Raw genomic sequence first — 22556 nt, 5'->3', positions numbered from 1 at the left:
TAAATAAGAGTGACTAGATGCCATGTTTTGTTGCCACGTAACTCATCAGCAATGTAATAACACTATTTAGAATATTACTGTTGCTATTTATTTGTTTCTTTATTAAAAACAACAGATATTATGTCATGGGCGAGTTAAAGGTGAATATGTAAAATAACGGACAGTGCTGTGTGTACTCATGTTTAAGTCGAATTATCTTTAGAGAGTGCCATTGATCAATTCTCCGGTGTCCAGGGAAGCTAATGGTCCTAGAATTTTGCCTGGATTCTGGACCACTTCAGTATTGGACTGACTGTAGTGCCTATTGGTAGAGCTGACAGTCAGTTATCATGTTATCCAAGGTCGACTTAACATCTACTCAGTTTGGAAATACCAGACTTCTCTGTTAGTGTTAACATTCACAATGAATTGTAGATGGTCTCATAGACACATGTTTTCTCATCAACCGTTAACAACCTTTATCATTTCAACTTTTCCCAAATAATGGTCCTCGACATATCAAAATTGCACTACACAATAAGTGCCAGCCATTGTTGGTGGGACTGAATAGCATGGTGGGCATAGAAGCAATTGTTTGATAAAGTAAATTGATCTTTTTGTTATTGGAAGTCAAGTGATATAATTGAAATGCCTGTGTTGTGGAGTCCAGGTGCAAATTAGCCATGACTTGACTGGTAACATTCTATTCTCTGTTCTGAGTGATCATATCACATAGTAACTCTCATCACGGAGTGCAGAACTGTTGGTAGGGTCCTCCGCCGAGACTACCATATACACAACAGAAGGTGGAACAAATTGACCACCGGAACTGCATTTGTTGTTCAGGATATGTGAGGAATATCAGTTCTGGTATTCCTTGGTTAATTGTGGGTACAAGTGTTCTTCCTTTCATTTTTGTAATCTTGATCCCCAATTACATTATTTGGATTGTAAATAAAGTGGGTGAGTTTCCTTATTAAATTGAGTTTCCTAATTATGAGAAGGATGCACTTAAATGAAAAATCAGAAGGAAAGGTTTTAAGAATGTTTGAGTTGGTCACTTTCTCATTCAGTAAATGGAAGATTTTGAAGTGAAATAGGAACCACCTCAAGTGTATTATTGTAGAAACGAAGCAGACAGCTCTATTTCTTAACTGAAACATTTGTCAGAGGAATGAAAATGTTAATATTTTCTTATGTGTGTTACTACAAGTAGTACAATTCAAGTTTACAACTCGTATAAAATCTTTGAAGTCAGTTTTAGGAAAAGTATCCCTTTTTCTATAGAATTAAACTTACATATGAAGAACATGTGAAAAAATTAACATTAATTTACTTTGTTTTAAAATTTACTTAAAAATAGAGGTTACATGTCAGCATGTGGTTGACAGGGCGCACGCAGCAAATTCTTTCACAGGTGGCAAGTACTCATGGACACAGTACTATAATTAATTATGTATATGTTTACAGAGGCCGTAACAGTGAAGACACAGTACCAGTGAGTTTGGTGCTCCACAATATTCATAATGAGATGTATCTCTTTTCCGTGTGTCAGAACGGCCAGTTGCGAGCTTGGTCTTGTAGTCGAGTGCAGTGTCTTTCCTTTACAGACGTCTCCGACAGGCATGAACCTCGTGTGCTTGGAGGTAAAGTAGTTCTTAAATTTGTGCTAGGATGCCTTGTTTGTGAGATTTGTCTGAAATACATCCAATCTCCAAATTCCACATTCCTCTATAACAGGACTTATGGATCAAAGAATTTCCATTACATTTTTCCCATAAATTTGGTAATTTTCCATCTGTTAGTATGCATAAAAAGGGTTTTTAACAAGGATACAGGAAAAGAGTAAAATAAATTCATGATGTAGGCAATTTGAAAATGGCCTTATTATAGAATTGGTTCTGGAGGAAATCCCCTAAACCAATTTTGTATGTGAATGATCATCAATAAAATCTGTCGTTGATTGATTGGAAGTAAGTAGAAAATCTTGGGGTCTGAAAAAGTGCTAATGATATTTCATCTATACATAAAAATGTAGTTATATTATGATTAAAAATTATTGCATTGTGACAGTGTACTATCTTTTGTCTGAGTTTTTGCTATTCCCTAGTAAAACATGGCGTAAAAAGTTTATCAATTTTTCTAGCTCTGACATAACTCATTACGGATTTTTAGCTCTTCCCAAAATAAATACTGCTCTGACAGGAATACAATTTGAGAACATAGAACACAGAAAACAATTGGTAAAAATGATTTATGTTAAAGAGTCAAGAACTAGATATCCCTAAAAGAATTTTAAGGAAATTTTGTAGAAGGGGGAAGGAAATGGTGGAAGAAGTCAATAGTGCTGAGTTGGCTTATGAAGGGGAGTACTTGTTAGAAGGGGCCCAGCTCATTGTTTTTGGAGATTCACTTATTGGGCTACAGCACAAAGCTACACAGGATATTTTCCGGGTAAATCTTGTATATAGTTATATGTCCATTAATTTATGACATATTTTACACATCTAACTAGCAATTGGGAACAATTAAAGTACCAAGTTGGTTGATTGTTTAATAACAGTGTTTCAATCCTAGATCTGGTATATGTCAAAATGGTCTTTATATTTTCAGCACTTACTAAGCTTTGGTTTAATCAGAAATATAAGCCCTGCTTGGTTCTAACACTATTTTCTAGTCAAGATACTTTAGACTGCTATAGAAATTTAGCAAAAATGTTTTATTGAATGTAAAATACATTTTTAATAAGAAAATAAACAGTTTTTGTGATTGCAAATGAACATTTATGCTGCGTTTTCTCTGTATGAATAGTAAATATTTTATTCCTATAAATTTCAGATTCACAAGAAATAACCAAAATAATAAGGTACAAGATTCTATAATTTTTTGCTTTTCTTGTTTTTGTCACAGAACCTGAAGCTCTAGTTTGGATCTGATTTATTGTCACATTACTTTAGGCTAAACTCAGATGATTATTTGTTAGCTTGTAAAACTGAAGTCAAATATTGTCACCAACTTTTAACCCTCCAGCTAATGACCGATGGCACAGACGTTCATCAATACTGCTTGTGAACTGATAAAGACCATGCCAGTCAACATTCCGCTATTATTACATGAAAACCGTTTAAGTTATAAAGACATAACTTACACCAGTTGAATCTATACTCATAAATATCATTGGTAACATTTGTCCAAAACCTAGTGTCTAGAAATTTACCACATTGTGATTTCTGTATTTAGTTACCTAGCAGATGTATCACTAAAAATAAAATTATGTGGATCATTTGCTTGCCTTATCCACTCCCAAGTTCAAACGTCAATCAAATCAAATCAAATCAAAAAACGTAAGGCCTTGTCATATTTCTCTGATTCTCCTGTATTTCTTCAGTGCTAATTACACACAAAATATTGTCATTAAAGTTACCACCACTCACTTAATTTTTTGAAAACACAATGCAATCTTGCTGCAACGCCATTTCAGATGGTGACTAATCAAAAACAAACATGTTATAATATGTGTTGTTTTAACAAATGGTATAATACTATACAGATAAATACAAAAATAATCAATATCAGGAATATTTTCGACTACAAAATAATAAACAGTGTGACGGACAGTGCCTCTCTTTGGTAATAACACCAATGCTAACTGATTACAAGCCATATATGTCATTGGTAGGCAATGGGTTATTAAATATTTGTTTAAATATTAGTATAGGCTCAAATAATAAAGTTTATGTATTAAAATTAAACAAAAGATCATATACTATAAAAATAAATATGTATTAACCCCAGAAAAAGAATGTGAATATGCAATACTATACCCTTGCACTTTTTTCGTGTTTGCTAGGATTTGTGTAAGAACACAAATGTCGCATTTTACAAAAATCTACGTAAAACTTGAAAAAATTAAAATAATATCAATGAAATAAAATTTTCTACTAAAAAAATTAAATTTCCTATAAAATTATAGCAAACATCGTAGAGTAAAACTGTGTTTTATACTAGAAAAAATGTCATGCTTTCAAAATTAAAAAAAAACATTTTTTTAAATTATTTCTCGAAATTAAAAAAAATCTTATATACTTTAGTGCTTATAAATTACAGGATATTGTAGCCTGTTTCATTAGCTAAAAAACAATGGCTCAGTCAACCAAATAGCAATAAAAGTTATGTTTTGTGAGAGTTTTACTAAATTCTTGTATATTTTGTACATTTAATTGGATTTATACAGGGAGGTTGGGCCTAGAAAAATTTTGTGTGGCTAATGGGTTAATTATGTGGTGAAGTTGTTTTGAAAAATTATTGAGACATTTACTGACTCAGCCCAGAAACATGTAATCCGTAAGACAACGAACAGCCGTGGAGATTTGGTACTGGGCATCTACTTCTGTTTCTCTGAGCGAAGTCACATTGTCGTGGTGGAGCCTAGGCTGGACTCTGGCATCTGCACCTACACCACTCACAACTCCATCTTTACTCTTGAGGTATATACCACCATATGTAAGTTCAGTTTATAAATAAGCTAGAATTTTTTCTTTATTCAGTATAATTTTGCTGTTATACAAAACTTTTATTTTAATATACAACAAATACACACACAGATATATAATGTCCCAAGTATATCAATGTTCAATTAGTTAATTTTTTAAACACCTTATTAAACATTTTCAAAGAGATTTAACAATATTTTCAATATAGTTTATTTATATAATTCCTTTATTCCTACATCTGTACAGACCCGAACATTAGATGAATTGTTCGTAATATAAACACATTTTTTGTATTGGGTAATAATGTTATGTTTTATTGATTCTATTGGTTAGATATTCAGTAATAAATAATAATTTTACAAAATATCTATAAATCATTAAAAATGTGTTCTGTTTTAAGAAAAATTTGTACATGTTCTAAAATTAAGATAATTCATTAAAATCCCAACTTCAGAAGTTTAATTGATCGGCTGTATGTTTAAGTTGTTTATTGTTTGTTAATTTGTTGTTAGTTTTCATTAACTGAATATAAAATAGAACTGTATGTCTGTCCACGCAGAACCATGACCTGGTGGAGATGCTGCTGGCAGACGGTGGGCAGGAGGTATGGTGTGTATGGGTAACAGGGACTGGAGATACTGCGGTTTCTCATACTCACGTGAACTCTGGCTCCTGGTCGTGGGTGACCTTGGAGCCTCCACCGCCTCTCACCCTGTCTCCTGACCCTACTCTTGACCCCCGTCAGCTGTACCTTGATGCCATCTTCCGTCCAGGCCTCTTCAGTGTTAGCGACATCACCAAGGCGCTCACGGTACATGCCAGTCTCAGTTTTTGATGTATAGAACACATTGTTCCTTCTATCGTGAAGGCTCTAAGAGATTTATTTCATTTACATATGAAATGTGGACTACATAATATGACATTTCAGTAATCTTTGTCTTGGGTCTGTTGTTGGTAATGTGATAAATTGGGTAATTTTCTCACCATTCAAAACTGTCTCGTTTTATAGAGACTTGAAAATTGGTATATAAGTTCTTCTTCGTCCACTATTGAATTTGGGGTAAAAACATGCTAGGGCAGTCAGTTGGTCTCTCTGTTTGTATGCCTCTCTCTGCAATAACTCTTGATAGAAAGGTTGTTAAGACTTGAAAACTGGTGTATCGTTTTCTCTTGAGTCAAGGCAGAACATAATTGATTTATTTTTACTGGTAACAGGCATACCAATGGAAACCCTGGACAAAAATATTAGAAATAAAAAAGCACAATATAAATTTGCAATAATCAAAACAGGTAATACTATGATTGCTTTTGTGGTGTGCACAGATAAACCGGCGAGGGCTGAGCGAGCTTGACCAGTCAGAACTGAACCTGAGACACCAGGTATGTCTGATGGTGGGACAGGAGATAATTGCTGAGGTCTCCCAATATGACCCGACAGATGAGGAGTACATTGAGGTGGCTCAGAGGTAGGCTATTTTTACTTTTTAATTGTGAGGGTTACAAGACTTCTGTTATGACTATCAATTCAGTTTTACTGTTCACACTGACTAAACATTGCTAACACAATTAAAATCTTAAGATATATTTTGGACTCTTAGTCTTTAGTCAACATGTGTTAAGTTAACCGTTACTGTGTTTAGAAAACTGAGTGGAGAACTGTGTCATGATTGGTTGAATCTCAAGCAATTAGCTTTCAATATTACCAAATAGTGATCAATATGGCTTCTTCATTACAATTTGCTAGTTTTGATAATCTGATTTGATTGCTGATTGGTGAGCTTCAGTCAATCACAATATAGCTTCGCCCCTGCACTCACATTTATAAGCAGACAATCATTACTAGCTTTGCCAGTTTTGGTTTAAGATAATCTATAATTAATTGTCTGAATGTGGCTCTCCACAGTGAGGCAGAATTGTCTCAAGATAATTGTGTTGGCAACATTATGACATGATGTAATTGGAAAATATAGATGAATGCTACTTTCACCCTAATAAATAGGTAATTACTAAGCTACAATTTTGAATATGATCAATGTAACATTTCAGTTAGTTAGATATTAGAATCCACTAGATCATAGTACTCCACATGTATTATTTTCTTATTTTACAATCAGTATTCGTTGGATAGCTAGCACATGCATTTTTTAATTAAAATCTTCTGCAGTTTTATTTTACAATTCAGGTTATCATAACAATATTATACTATCATGATGTTATTTATGCTATTGCATTTTAAAGTGAAGCATTGCATTACTTAAGTCTATTAATAAACCTACCTACCAAATATTTTCAAATGGTTTTGGACGACTTTTCTTTAAAAGTGTTTAGATAGTGAAATTAAAATGTTATTGACGTACAAGAAACAACCTTATAAAATCACCTTAATCACTGCTCTATTGCTATTAGTAGTAATTGGAAAATGTGTTATAATCAAGCTTAACCCTCCAAATGAGTGATGTCAATCAAACATCTCTAAAACTATCATATTGAAAAATAAAATTTCTTCTGAGAATCTTTATAAAAATGAATTTAATACTTTTCAGTAAAACTGATCAACTTAAATTTCTTCAATATAGCAGCATCCTTATTTGGTGCAATAAATTTTTTTCATAAATATACTATAATTCACTATTAAAATTTAGTACATATCAAAGTATGTACTCTGTTCATTTATACTATCTTTGATTTTTTTCCTATATTTTGTTCTATTTTAACTCATAGAGTGCTAATCAACAATATTTTGTGAATGTACAGTAAAATATTGCTGTGTATTTTGAAAGACTATTTATAGTGTACCAAATGTTAACACTGGTGTTGTATTGGTCTGATTGTCAGGAATTACCAGAAAGTCTATATTGTGTATCTGTATATTTGTATTTTTATAATTGATTATTATAATAATAACTATGTCAAGGACATAGAATTTATTTTTACTGTTATAGTTATTTAATTATAGCTTTGCAAAAATTTCAACTTTGTGGGAATTTTCAACAATTTTTATTCAATTGGATGTTTTTTAGAATAAAATGTTTATTCATTATTTTGTTATATTTTATTTTATGACAAATTCCTGAAAAATGTGAAGGAGATCTAAATTGCAGCATTTAATTTTGTTAGTTTCAAAAGAATTTTTAATAAAAAATGGTGTGTGTAAATGGTGTGTGTAGAAAATAATTAGTTGTTATAAGTTCATGCTATTCTACAATAATGTATAAAAAGTACTACTCCTAAATTTAAATTCTACAGATTTTCTGTATGCTTGTTGTTTTTAAGAAACAGTTTCCAGCAATGTATGCATAATTGTATTAGCTCCATGTGTCATACGCACTATAGTCTCTGCACTGAAAGGGTTAATAGCTTTATAAACATAAAAGAAAATATACATGGTATATATTTATTTAGACATAAATAACCTTAAAGATGCTGGAGGCTGCTAATGCTTGTTGATTGTTCAACAGAATTTACAGATCTTCAAAAGTCACCATTTACAAATACCTAGGCTTAATTATAAAACAGTTCCCCACCTTCAACATTAATACTGATTATCTGTGTTTAAGACTCAGCACTGTGATCTTTGTGTAGAAGAATTGGTACTGTTAACTTAAAGCCGCGGGTACCTATTTGAAATTAAAAACTGTTTACTATGCTCAATGTGAGGTTCCTTTGTAGCCTGGTGTTGCAGAAGTGTTTTCTATGGATTATGACATGCCTGCAGACAAAAATATCTATTGAGATGTTTTCATGTCCTTCAAGATCAATAATTGTATTTTTATTACTCATGTCTGGAAATCAAAATACCAAAGGTTGAGAAAGACCACACCCATAACAAACAGTGGGCAAATTACATCTATCTGTCGGTACCTATAACTACATTATACATGAAGAAACTAATCTTTCAGAACAACTGGCTGATGAATAGCTTGAGGTATAGTATAGATGCAACCAGTAACTGTTTTTATTGTTAAGGACCCTGAAATTTGGTTTAAAATCTTGAATGAAGATTATTGGCTCTACACAATAAGGCCAAAAAAATATCAAGAATTTAATTTTTTAGGTACTGTTTTATAAACTGATAGACTTTGATGATACTATGAAACCATCTTCTTAATCCTTAAAAATATTGATTCGTTTATAGGTGCTGGTCCAGACTGTACTCGTGCTGTGTACAGTACCACCAGACAGGTACCCCAGCTCTCAGTCTGTTATCGCTGCCCAACTGCATGTTGGTACTCAAGAAACACGGACTCTCGTTGCTCAGGCCACTCGACTACCTGGAGTCTACTGTACTTGACGGCAGGCTCACTTCAGGTTCGCTATACATCATTATATCTGAATAAAACTTGCATAATGTGTTGATCTTGTTTTGTTTATTTAGCGTCTCCATCATCTACAAATGTAAAGTTGGAAGTGACGTTTATAAATATTCTGTGAATTACGTTGTCTGTTGTATGAAACATTGGGATTGTTATAGAGTTGGTGTATGTATATAAACATTAACGTATCTAAATATATTTTTCATTGATATAAATAGATATTTGAAGAATCATGGTACAAGTGGAGTTATTTCAGAAAAATAATGGTTGGAGACGAAGAATAACAATATATTTCGTGCCTACTAAACGAGAGTCTTTCTGATGCTTATTAAAAAAGGGATGTACATGATATTCCCCATTATTTGGAGCTTGGCAGTGACGATACGGATGGTGACATTTATGGTGCAACAAACTTGCACCCATAACACACAAACTAGTGCAGTGGCACGAAATGTTCACATCCGGCAAGGCCTACAAACCTCGCCAAGGGCAAGACAAAGTATCAGTTATGTTTTACACAAGAAATACTACTAAGGAATGTACAAACTTCTCTGTATTGAAAACACAAGAAAATTAGAAAAAAAGATCTAAAATTATATCACAACTGACTAAGGAAGAATTTAAAGTATTTATGGGTGTTTGTACTGCATACTGGAAAGACAAACATATGCCTACAATGGTTTTATTTGACACAGATTATTGCAGTGATAATTAAAGGCTATGATGAGATGTAGTCACTTTGATTTTCTTTTGGAGTCATTCCAATTTGATCCTCGTGAAATAGAGATGAAAGGGAAAAGAACAGATTGATTTGCCCCAATCAGAGATACGGTATATCCCATAGTCATTCGGCATGGTCTATAGGCTATAAATAACTCCTCATAGGTCATGTCTGATATGACCACCTCATTATGCATGACATCACCCCTCTTCATTGTTTATTTAACCAATCAATATTTAAGGAAAGCTGCAACATCTCATATCGTTACAGGTTTGAGTTTACGGGCCAGAAATGATGTTTTAACAACCTGTAAGTTCAAAAATAATTTTAAAATAGGTTCAGGTAAATATGTATACCTCTATAAATAACCCCTTAGTCGTTTTAATGATTAATAGTAAGAACTCTGGTATATGATACAAGCCACAAATTTTGTGCCTTTTATGCTAATTATCTAAAAAACCATACTGTTGAACGGTTGCTGATCCCTACTATGTCATAGCCAAGGTCTAAAATGAGTTCATGTTAGAGTGGATGATGTCTTAACTGCATAAGAGTTTTTGAGTGGTACAAAATGTTTTAGGAAGGTCCGGGAGCTCATTGAAGACGATCACCTCATCAGACGCCCAACAACAAAGTTGAAGTCAAATCGTCTTTATTTTCATAAACTTTAAGTTCAGTAATAATTGTGTCAACAAATAAAGATTTAGGTCTAGTTGTCTTGTGGTCTTAGGTCCTCCTTCCTTAGAATTTGTTTAGCAAGTAGAATGGTCTATCCAGTAGCCTTGAGGGTTTGTCTGAAGTGTTTCCGGTTTGTCATTTTCAAGTCTTCAGGAAGTGCGTTCCACATCTTGGCGCCAGCATAGCTTGGACTCTTTTCAGTTGCTGTGAGCATATGGCGACGCAGGCAGTAATCAGATGCATGTCTTGTGTTATATTGATGCATTTGTACATAGGTCCTTGCTGCCTCTGGTGCTTTGATGTGAACATGCATCACAGCTTCTAGGATGTATAAATTTACAACAGTTAGTATTCTACGAGGGCTGTTTTTTAAGTAAGGGCCGTTCTCCCGTACACGGTAGTAGTTCGCGTTCCTGCCGTAACGAGCGTGCGCCCCGCCTCCCGGCATTCCTAGCGAACAACTTCATGTCAGTTGCAGCTCTGTAGCTAACCTGTGTGCATTAATGTGGATCTTTAAAATGTTTAAGATTATCGAATCACCCGCCGCGTGTGAGATTCGGTCAGTGATATGATTTTTGACTGCAAGAAACATGTCGGCTGCTGACATTCACCGTCAGCTTTGTGAGGTGTATGGTGCCAAGGCAATGAGTGAAGGTAAAGTGCAGAAATGGGTCCGAGAATTTAAAGATGACCACGAAAATGTCCACGATGAAGATTGTTCAGGCTGGCCATCTGTGATCACGGGAGATTTGGTTACTGCAGTTGACGCAAAAATTCATGAGGACTGACGGTTCACAATAACCACTCTCTCTGTGGAATTTCCTCAAGTGTCCAGGTCAGTACTGTACAAAATTGTGTCAGAAAACCTAAACTTTAAAAAATTGTGCTCAAGATGGGTACCCAAACTCCTCACTGAGGATCACAAAAAAAAAGAGATTAAGCAGTTCTTTGACTTTCTTGACCCGCTACGACGAGGAAGGAGACAACATGTTGAGTCGAATTGTCACAGGAGATGAAACATGGGTATCCCATATCACTCCTGAATCAAAGCAACAGTCCATGGAATGGCGGCACACAACATCTCCAGTCAAAGTCAAAGCCAAGCAAACGCTGTCGCGGCGCAAAGTTATGGCAACTGTGTTCTGGGACAGGCGCAGTGTTTTGCTAGTGGACTTTATGCCGCGAGGAATGACGATTAACTCAGAAGCCTACTGCGCAACCCTGGCCAGTCTCCGACGCGCCATTCAGAACAAAAGACGCGGCATGCTGACAAAGGGAATTCTGCTCCTCCACGACAATGCAATTCCTCACACCGCTGCTCGGACACAGGAAATGATCGACTCTTTTGGCTGGGGGAAGTTTTGAATCGTCCGCCGTACAGCCCCGACCTTGCTCCGAGCGATTTCCACCTTTTTCGGTACTTGAAAAATCATCTTGGTGGGAAGCGCTACAATGACGACAAAGAAGTCAAGACGGCCGTGAACTCCTGGTTGTCAGAGCAGGCGGCAAATTTCTTTGAAGAGGGATTTCAAAACTTGTTTTAAGATATGATAAATGCCTTAACAAACAAGGCATTCATGTAGAAAAATAGAAAAAAGTATGTAGATTCTGAAAATAAATGTATTTTGAAAAAAATAATTGTTGTTTATTTAAAAAAAAAAACGGCCCTTACTTAAAAACAGCCCTCGTAAGTTGTTTGAAGGAATCCTTGCATATTTCCCTGTATTGTATGTTTCCTGCTGTAGTGCCTCCCCGTACGATGATTCCATATCGGAGGTGTGTCTCATGCAGCGCATAGTAACTAAGTAACTTGCTGTAACTAAGTCACCTACACTTTTCACTCGCCGTAATACATACAGTGATGTGCTGATTTTTTTTACTGGTGAAGAATATTAGGTGATCCTATATGACCTGGAAACAAAATGTTAAAGTTCCAAAAAAAAGCTTGGATGTCAAAATCATGCTTATCCTTTTTTTTTTGACCGATGTTGCATTGTTCACAACGGGTTTGTGCCTACTGGAATGACCATAAATGTTGCATTTTACATACAAATTCAGACAAACCTGTAGTAATTGCTTAATGCACGTGTGACCAGCCATTACGAAAAATTGGAAACTTCACCACAATAATGCCCCGTTCAATTATGCAATTTTGCCTACAAAGAACATAGAGTCGACTCCATTGAGGTGTTTCAAGAGATGACGACAGAGGTTCTCAACAGTATTTCGGAAACCGACTTCAAGCGGACTTTTGGTAGATGAGCCGAATTAAGTGTATTGATGCAGGAGGAATGTATTTTTAAGATTATTAAGTAATTGTAATGATACCTGCAATACATTTAGATTTTTGGAACCACTCCTGATACTTATTGAACAGACCTGTAAGATATCAGAATGTTCCCAATGTTGTTGGTATCGATTTTATACTGAATCTACTTAAGTGATGTAAAATTAAAAATATCAATCTTGCATAATGTGTTGCATTACAGTTTAATTATTTATCTTAGTTTACTCACCTTTCATCATATGTTTTAGGTGTATTAAAACTCAATCACTTGTAAGATAAACACTTTATTAAAATTAGTTCTATTTGTTCAACACATGGTTCTACATGATTACCAATTCTTACCAACTCCTCATATGGAAATTTGCCTCTTATACTATGTTATTGAAATGTACACCAATTCACTTTTCATTTCACCAAGAAACGTTAAATATGAAACAAGTTTGATCATCTATACATGCTTGCACTATAATATGAGGTCTTTTCACTTACAAAACCAATTAAGAAAGAGGACAATGCAGGGTGAGAGCAGGAATAACAAAAGTAGATCCCTTTTCACTTCAATTCTTGGATCCAAACTGATACGTTTAAAGTTGGGTATCTCTGTTAATACTGTTTATTAAAATTAAATTTCTTTTGTAACTGTTACAATTTAACTATCTGAATTTATTCCTGTATAAATTAAAATAATCCTTTTTCTATTATTATTTTAACGTTCACATGTGATTTGATGTCATAATTTGCGATGAGACCATATCACAAGAATTAATTGGAATGTTTCCGCCCTCCAATTTGCCGCAGACTCGTTTGAAATTGGTACTGTATATTATCAATCTTTTACATTATTTAAACTAAAAGTAGTCCCACAGACAAAGCTTTAGGAACATTGCAATTTCAAATAGCATTGGGATAAAAAAGCAATTGTTAAATTATGTCATAACTGATCTGATGCCTGAAATTGAAACATGTTCCTCAGATGATGGAGAGTCGTACCTGATGCGGGTGCTACTCTCTATAGATCCTGGAGAAGAAGCATTCAGCAAGGTTGATCAGGCCCTCCACTTGCACACAGTTCTCGATGCACCGATCTCAGAGCTTGTCAGCGAGATGGATTTAAATAACCTGGAGGTAACATATCATGATCCTTCATATGCTAACCAAAGCCCAGAGCCAGATTAACCCTGGAACTGGCAGTCATATTTCTCTCGGTGGCGGATTGTGTTTAGTACTTCATACATTGCCTTATATCTATTTTATTATTACATGTTTACTATAAAATACCTATGTCATATTATATTTTTTTTTCAGCATTGTTCAAGGAACATTTTTCACATAATATAATTAAAACAAAAAATATCCTTACTCTACCTCTTCATGAAAAAAAGATTTAAAAAAAAGAAAATTGTTTTACAAGTTTTTGATTTGTAAAATTGTTGTTGTTAGTGATATGCAAAATTAAAAATATAAAATAGAAAGAGCATTTAATCCTTAGTAAAAATAAAACAACACATAGTTTATAAGGTAATTATTTTTACATGTGGTAAACGATACAAAAATCATACACTGACATTCGAAAGTGCTACTTGCCAACAAAAGTAAGAACTTCAAAGCTCACTTGGATTTGTACAATCTTGTAACTATTAATTCATATTAATTTTCTATTTTTTATTATATATTTTTTTAATTATGCTCTGATTTAATGTCTTAATCGGAATCCTCATCGTTGCTTATTTCATGTAGAACTAGTTCTCGAATGTCACTTGAACGATCGCGGAAATTACAATCCATTACGTAAACATGCACAAAAAACTTACTACTATTGTGTCATATACACAACCATCATTACAACGAACTCAAACAAACAATAAACCAGACAGAATACCATGCAGCTGACGAAATAACAATAGCCGAATAAACCAATTGACTCATCGCTGTGCGCGCAACTAGTGTGGTACGCGGGAGAATGTAAACAAATAGTACAGAGATTATAAAACGTATGGACGTGTAACAAAACGATAAAATTATTTATTAGTGTATTATTTACATAAATTAAACCTTCCTCTTTCGATTAGTATCAATACCGATACTCTTTCATCGTGTTTTAAGTACGTAATATTGAGAAATAAAAGACATATTAAAACTCCCGATATCGGGCACTGCCATCTACGATGCAACTAAAACGCCCGATATCGGGCGTTTGCCAATTCCAGGGTTAAGAGTAGCCGGTCTCTCTCAGTATAGACCCACAGTAAAGGTGTTAAACAAATGGTCTTGTTCAACAATGTGGATGGTGCAGCCATTCATACTTACCGTAAGTGTCAAACTATAACTTTTATGATAAATTCATATTTTACCTTTCAAATATGAATAAAACTGTATCAAGTCTGGTACGGGCATCTAATAAATTAAATTTTGATGGGACAAATATAAATTTATATGTACTCCATAACACACAAGTAGAAAGACAAGAAAACACCAAGTTGGAAAAATACCAGATATGACAAACAATACTGGGGTGAAATTACAGAACAAAGAATCAATATAAGGTTTTGATGAAGTGCGGTAAAAGTTATCAAGAAATTATTGTAATGTTGACAGCTGTTTACAGTGACAATGCTCTGAAGAAAACATCCATTTTCAAGTGAATCAAGTGTTTTTTTAATGGCAGACAAGAAACCACAAATGATGCAAGGTTGGAATGACCTTGCAATCAACCTCCTATGTTGATGACAACATTGATCTTGTGTAGTCTCTTGTCCTGACAGATGGTCGAAAAACTGTCTGAATAATAGCTAATGAACTAAATCCAGGAAAACGAACAGTGCAATATTTTAACCAAACATTCAGGTTTTTTTTATTTTGTGCAAAAATTGTACCCAAGCTGGTGACGCCAGATCTGAAGTTGAATAAAGTTAAATGTGTTACTGTGTACCGTTACTATAGTAAATTTATATGGAGCTAATACTTCATAAATCAAAACAACTTTTCAGAAATACTTGATTTATTCCGAGATTAAAGTTCACTCAAAATTTGACAAGTTTACAAACTTTAGATTCGATTTTCTTCAAAACTTCACACAATCGAACAAATCTAATTAAGAGTCTGATCAAAAATGAATTAAAATTTAAATGAAACTAAAAATGTATACTTCTCCAAAAATGGTTTAAATCAACAAAATAAAATAAAAAGTTCTCTTCTCAAAATATTCAAAAAATCAATATAACACAAAACTTGATACTAACTTTACGACCAAAATTTAATTCACAATACTTCAAAAAATTGAATTAATTCTCAGACTCTGTAAGATGGGAAACTTTAGAAATTTTAATCACAACAGTATAAAATAAAAGATATTAACTAAACGCTGGTACGGGACTTACTACTTTGAAGATTACGGAGGCTAATAGGGATTTAATACGCACTGAAGAAAAATTAAATACTTGAATTAAATTTACACGCGATAAAAGAATTACTCTAAATCCCAAACTATAGGGTTAGAGGAAGAGCTGCCGCTTCTGAACAGGACGTGTGCACCTTCTCGTGGAACCTCCAAGACTGCGCTCCCTCTCTCCACCCAACAGGTTCGGAACGTATCACCGTAGATAACACAATCAGCTGATTGACCGGTCTCGAACCAACAAACAATGTCCACGCACCGCGTCTAGTTAACAAAGAGCCTACTTCCTACCGCGATTCAGCATAAATAATTACGACTACGGTACAACTGACTGGAGAAATTCACTTGAAAATGATGACTGGATTTCTTAATAGGGTAATAAATAGTGACAAATCGTGGTTTTACGAGTTTAAAATTTAACTAAAATCGCAAAGCAAGGAGTGGAAGCAGAAAAAGAACCTAGAACCAAAAAAATCAAGAATAATAGATAAAAAATCAAACTCATGCTCTTGGTTTTTTTATGCTGAAGGTGCTGTTCATCCTGAATTTCTTCTTGAAGGATAAATAGTAAATTCTGAGTTCTACCTCACAGTTCTCAAGCGTTTGGGAGACAGCGTACTTGGGTGTGACCAAATTTGACTCAAGGACAAAGCAATGGATGGATCCTTCACCATGACAATGCACCTGCACATTCAGCATTGATTGATTGTTCACCATTTTCTAGCAAAAAGTTCAATCTCCATCCTTGATCATCCAATTTATTCAGCAGATCTTGCCCCCTGTGGCATTTTCCTATTTCCAACATAGAAAAATGTGATTAGGGAACATCACTGGGATGATTTAGACACAATAAAGCAAGAAACGACAAGAAAACTAAAATGCCTAACTACCGAGGACTTCCAAGGGTGCTTTAAACTGTGGAAAAGAAGATGGAATAAGTGCATAGTAATGAATGGATAATACTTTAATGTAGACTCAATTTTGCAATATAAAGGTTTAATGGTCCCAGTTTGAGTATTTATTGGATAGTACTCATATATTATTGTTTATTGATTTTAGTTTTCTGTTTAATTGAAATGTATAGACCATGAGTTCGTTATTTAGGAAGAGTGTGCAAAAAGCAGCAAAGATGCTACGAACCACTTGTTTATTTGCAGTTAATATACTGTAATAGATGGGTCGATTCTGATACTCGATACCTGTATACTTCCATACTTAGTTATTGAGATGTCAATGATTCTTAATACTAATGTTTTCAAAATATCAAAAACAAATTTTAAACAAAGAATTCATGTATTTGTTGTGATTTGCTTATTTTATGTTTAAATTAATTGACATATGAAAATAGGTTAATAATTCACAATAATATTATACTTGTTAAATTAAGGTGCCTTTAACACAATAATCCTGTTGAACATAATGTATTGTATTTTGGAAAAGTTTATCTGAATGTACCTGCACCCTTTCTATAATTAGTTTATTTCCATCTTTTCCCCCCAGCCGTTTGTTGCTAAACTGTATACAAATATTTCATTTCATAGCACTAAATAAAGTAAAATTGATGTTCTTATTTGTTTTTTTTTTCTTTCAGAGCATTATACAAACCCAATCGAAAAAGCAGTTACTACCAGCAATAGCCTCTGTTCTGAGAATCTTAAACGATCCTGAGACCAGCATTAGAGAAGGTATATTTTAATATAAAAACGGTCAATATCATGGTCTTAACCATGTAGGTTGTTTTTTGAGGTTGTCACAGGGGAAATTGCCCTGTGGTTACTGCTACCCAGAAGATTAATTGTTTTAGCAGGTTCATTATAATTGCAGAATATACAGTTTTAATGGGTCCTTTAAAAGGTTTTTTTAAGTTATACATTTCAAAAATAAAAATTCATAAAAACCCATTCTCAATTGTATTAGCTTTAGCCAGTAAAAGAGAATTGAGTATTGTTTCCCCTCTTACTAGATAAGGAGTAGTGTAAATAAAATTTGCTTGATAGTGACATTTTCTAGGATTGCCAATATTTTTCTAGAAAAGTGTTGTAAATTTGTTAAGTAATGTAGTCATATGCATTAGTTGCATTGTTTATATACATGAATAATAATATAAAGTTTTTTAATCAGTCACAAACTTTAAAAAATTGAAATATTTCATAAATAATTGGAAATTAAATTTTTTTAAATTTGCTTCTCTTTATTTTTATAGTCTATGGTTAGGTAAATTTTAGATTTTTATCAAAATATTTAAATTCAACTCTCTTTAAGAAAATATGTAATAAATTTTCCATTACATAACATATATTCATAGTATTTTATTTATTTGGTTTTTTTCCAGTTTGTGAAAGTAATTTTTTTAGAATTTGTGTATTTAATTACTTATGGTTGAAAATGCTTAACCTGCCACATCAAGGTGATTTTTGGTCAAGTAATTAAATGATTATTTTGAAATTCTATCAAATTTCTAGTACATATGTCTATTTTTTATTATATTTATCATTATTGATCTGTATATTAATGTTGTTGCTTCTGTAAAAGGTGAGATGCTGGATTCAGAAGTTGGTCATGTTACAGACAGTCTGTCACACTGTCTACGTAGTGACCTTGGTCTCAGCACCATCGTATCTAGTCTCGACCAGATCGTCAATGTCAGGTGAGTGTTGGATACAGTACCAAGAGTTAGAATTTATGGAAATAGGAAGTTATACATCTTCAACAAAGATACGGATTCAAGAACCAATCAATGGGTTAAACAATCGAATTTGCAGAAATCCACCAAGCCATAATTAACTTATTGGCACTACACAAATTATCGATCGCTAAAACTTGTTAAAAAATTATCATAATTTTATAAATAATTGTAGTTTAATAATTTGCATTTATTACAAATATTTCCTGTATTTATGTTCAGGCCTGCTGCGTTTTTTCGGGGATGACAGCTGGGCAGCATTATGCAAATTACTGTTTGCGAGAACACATTTTCGTTGTACTTTGTACACAAAAACCCATAGATAGGTAACCTAATTAACAAATTATTGTAGTTTTGTAAATATTGTTTTGTGTGCAGTTCTGTATGTACATGCATCGTCACGAGTCTGATGCGTATATTCTGGGATGGCAGCTGACTGTCAGTACGCAAATTATCGATCGCTAAAACGTATTTTCGTTATACTTTGTTGTATAATAAGAAACGTAAATAGATAAACTAATTAGTAAATTATTCCACTTTTATAAACAATATTTTATTTGGCATTAGTATTTTCTACGTTTATATTCGTACATCGCCGTGAGCGTACTGCACCAATTCAGAGATGGTCGCTGATCAGCAATACGCAAATTACCGATCATTAAAAAGTTTTTTGATGTACTTCGGTAATGAAAATCTGTAGACAGATCACCTAATTACAAAGTTATTGTGGTTTTATAAATTATATTTTACATAAAGTTTATATATTTTATGTTTATGTTTGTATAATACCACATGTTTGCTGTGTTTATGCACAGGTGATAGCTACTCAAAAAGAAGCAAACTGATAATTGCTTATTTTTTACTATTTAAAATTTTCTTTTAGTTTTATGAATGTTTTTTTCTATAACATACATATATTATGTTTATATTTTGATGTTTTTTATCATGACAGTGGTGGTTTTAAATATTTCAAACATTTTAAAGTTTTGAAAAGATTTTATAATATAAAAAAATGTTATAGGGAACATAAATATATGTTCATATTTTTGCAGATTAAATACGAATCTGAATAAAACTAGGCATTAAGTAAGACAAAGGTTATGGAGTTGTTTAAACTATATATTGTTTATTAAGAATGTGGTTTCAAGTGGAACTGGATATCATATCTACACTTTTTAAGTAGAAAACACAATTTCCTACCAAATTCTTCCATTGTCTCGTGGCATGATATTGGATTTTTTATAAATATGTTGTTGGTTTTCTCTTCACCTGACTCAAAATTGAACAAAGCTGGTATTCCCGGCACCTTCAACTGCAGAATAGGTTGCAGTCTTGTAGTGAGCTTAATAGGGAGTTTAACCTTTCACTTTTTATGTGTTTGAAATCATTATCATACAAACATAAACAGAATGAAGAGTTGTAGTTGTCTGTTACAAAAGTGCAAAAATAGATTTGTAAACAGATACATCTAGAATGTTTGTTCTGTTGTAGGTTGAGCATCTGCTGATAAATGACTGGTGCTGCTGCGGCTATGTAAATGGGATACCAGCGAGATTCAGCTGTGGATGAGTGCACAGAGAGTGGCACGGCACCTGTGAGTGCAGTGTCGGTTGTGTCAGGCTCTGTGACACACCCGTGGCCATCTTACATTGATACAGTTCTTCTAGAATATATGTTCTGCTGTAGGTTGAGCATATGCCGATGGATACTGGTGCTGCTGCGGCTATGTAAATGGGATACCAGCGAGATTCAGCTGTGGATGAGTGCCCAGAGAGTGGCACGGCACCTGTGGCTGCAGTGTCGGTTGTGTCAGGCTCTGTGACACACCCATGGCCATCTTACATTGATACAGTTCGTCTAGAATATATGTTCTGCTGTAGGTTGAGCATATGCCGATGGATACTGGTGCTGCTGCGGCTATGTAAATGGGATACCAGCGAGACTCAGCTGTGGATGAGTGCACAGAGAGTGGCGCGGCAACTGTGGGCGCAGCGTTGGCTGTGTCAGGCTTTGTCACACATCCATGGCCATCTTGCATTGACACAGTTTGTCTTCCAAGAGGGCATCACACAACATTCCATTCTCAAGTCAGCCAGCACTCTTGCTCACTACACGTATCCTTCTCCATTCTGCCTGTAGCATGATCCAATCATTTTATATCAGTAGTCTGATTTTGTAAACAACTGTTTTCACTCTTACGAGTTGAAATTGTAATGCTTTTTAATGAATGTTTTAGTATTTCTTTATTAATTTATAATCAAATAATCTAATAATATTGTAGATTTTATTTTTGTGAGGTCTTTTACTTTCAAGCCCCACATTACTAAATAAGGAGCACCACAAAAATAAAATGAACAATATTATGGGATTTTTCGATTTTAAAGTAGTGAAGAAGTATATCCAGTAATTAAAGATCATCAACAATGTTTCATTATTGTTTTTGTGATTCCATAAATTTAACATAAAAATATTCTAAAGAAAGAGTTGTTACATTTAAAAAATCAAGTTCAAGTCTGATATGGTTGCTCAGCTTATTTATAATTTCATTATAAGCTTATGATTCTCTGGAAAACCCTACTTCGTTAATACCATCGGCCATGACCTGGAATTCACATTTTCATCTAAATCACTGAAATTCAGTAATTCAAATTTTTTATTTAGTGTGAACAATACTAATAATATTCTAGGTACTACTGTAGCATTTGGAACCAAACATTTTACTTAAAAATTTATTTATTCTCTGGTAAATGATCGACTATTTAATGTGTACTAAATAAAAAGATCTAAACCCAACTCATATAGTTGGTTAGGATAAAATATGCAATTCAATGTGTTGTTACATGCATTGTTTGTACAGATGCTGAAAACCAATCAAAACTTACAAGGGAATGTTGTGAAAAGGGTATTTATAATCCCATCCTTGATATTCGTTTTTTAGTTTAATTTTTATGTCTTGACAGTATTGCTAAAAAAGTTTAAAAATATTAAAAATCAAATATCATAGCAAATATTTATAGTTAACAGGGTTAGTTTTTGAAATCTTTGACCTCAAAATGTCTTTTGTACTGTATGTTTTTTGTGGTACAGTTAATTGTTGATCTGTTAAAAAATATGTTAATTGTTCGAAGCAGTTTTAATAATAAAAATCATGTCAATAACTCTTCCACTTTCTCCTCACTATTTCGGAACATCTAATTAAAATTATAAAACAAAATTTAAAAAATTAAACAAAGCTTTTTTGTTAGTTGATACAATCTTGCTAATCTACATACATAAATTCAGAAGATTTATGTAATGTTAGTTTTGAAAAGATTTTGTATATGTAACAAAATAATATTTATCAAATGTTTTTTAACTTTGAAGTAATGCATATTTTTGTAAGTTTACTTGTCTGAAAATATATTATGGATAGTTTTTAATGTCATTGTAAATGAGTTTTACATATATATATATATATATATATATATATATATATATATATATATTGTTATTAACTCCACTTATAGGGTTATCTATATATATTAATGTAATGAAAGTAACTAAAACCCTTTAAAATAAAACTTTTTATTACATACACGTGTTTCGGTTTTTAACCATTCATTATATTTAACCTTACATTATATATTATATGTAAGGAGAGAAATTAAACACAAAAGAAGAATTACATATTTATCTAAATTATAATAAAGATCCTCATAACATCTTAAATAGTAATCTGAAAAATAAGACAAATCCAATTTTTGAAAAAAATAAAATATTAAATACAGATTACTAATAAGAAAATTACGACTGTGTCATTAAAATTTAACATATGTTGAAAAGGTCCACATGTGTATATCTAATTGTTTATTATTAATTAATTTATTTATTTAGAGGTTAATGTACACTGATGATGGTTAAAAACCGAAACACGTGTATGTAATAAAAAGTTTTATTTTAAAGGGTTTTAGTTACTTTCATTACATTAATATATATATATATATATATATATATATATATATATATATA

General features: G+C 33.0%; 1 protein-coding gene across 2 annotated transcripts in view; it reads left to right on the top strand.

Annotated features, from left to right (window-relative positions):
- The window catches only part of LOC124364201 (nuclear pore complex protein Nup160), an 86038-nt gene that overhangs the window by 14577 nt on the left and 48905 nt on the right, over positions 1-22556 (top strand). The window contains exons 6-14 of one of the 2 annotated variants that reach the window (XM_046819512.1): positions 1450-1625; positions 4306-4466; positions 5032-5283; positions 5796-5938; positions 8608-8780; positions 13445-13596; positions 17457-17550; positions 18434-18512; positions 20429-20662. In XM_046819512.1, coding sequence (XP_046675468.1) covers positions 1450-1625; positions 4306-4466; positions 5032-5283; positions 5796-5938; positions 8608-8780; positions 13445-13596; positions 17457-17550; positions 18434-18512; positions 20429-20662 — 1464 coding nt within the window. Of the gene's footprint in view, positions 1-1449; positions 1626-4305; positions 4467-5031; positions 5284-5795; positions 5939-8607; positions 8781-13444; positions 13597-17456; positions 17551-18397; positions 18513-20428; positions 20663-22556 lie in introns of both variants that reach the window. The other variant, XM_046819502.1, reaches the window with a different exon arrangement.

This window comes from Homalodisca vitripennis, chromosome 1 (assembly GCF_021130785.1).
Source record: "Homalodisca vitripennis isolate AUS2020 chromosome 1, UT_GWSS_2.1, whole genome shotgun sequence".
In the NCBI taxonomy this organism is placed as follows: domain Eukaryota; kingdom Metazoa; phylum Arthropoda; class Insecta; order Hemiptera; family Cicadellidae; genus Homalodisca; species Homalodisca vitripennis.
The sequence above is the reverse complement of the archived record's forward strand: the minus strand, read 5'-3'. Positions and strand labels throughout refer to the sequence as shown.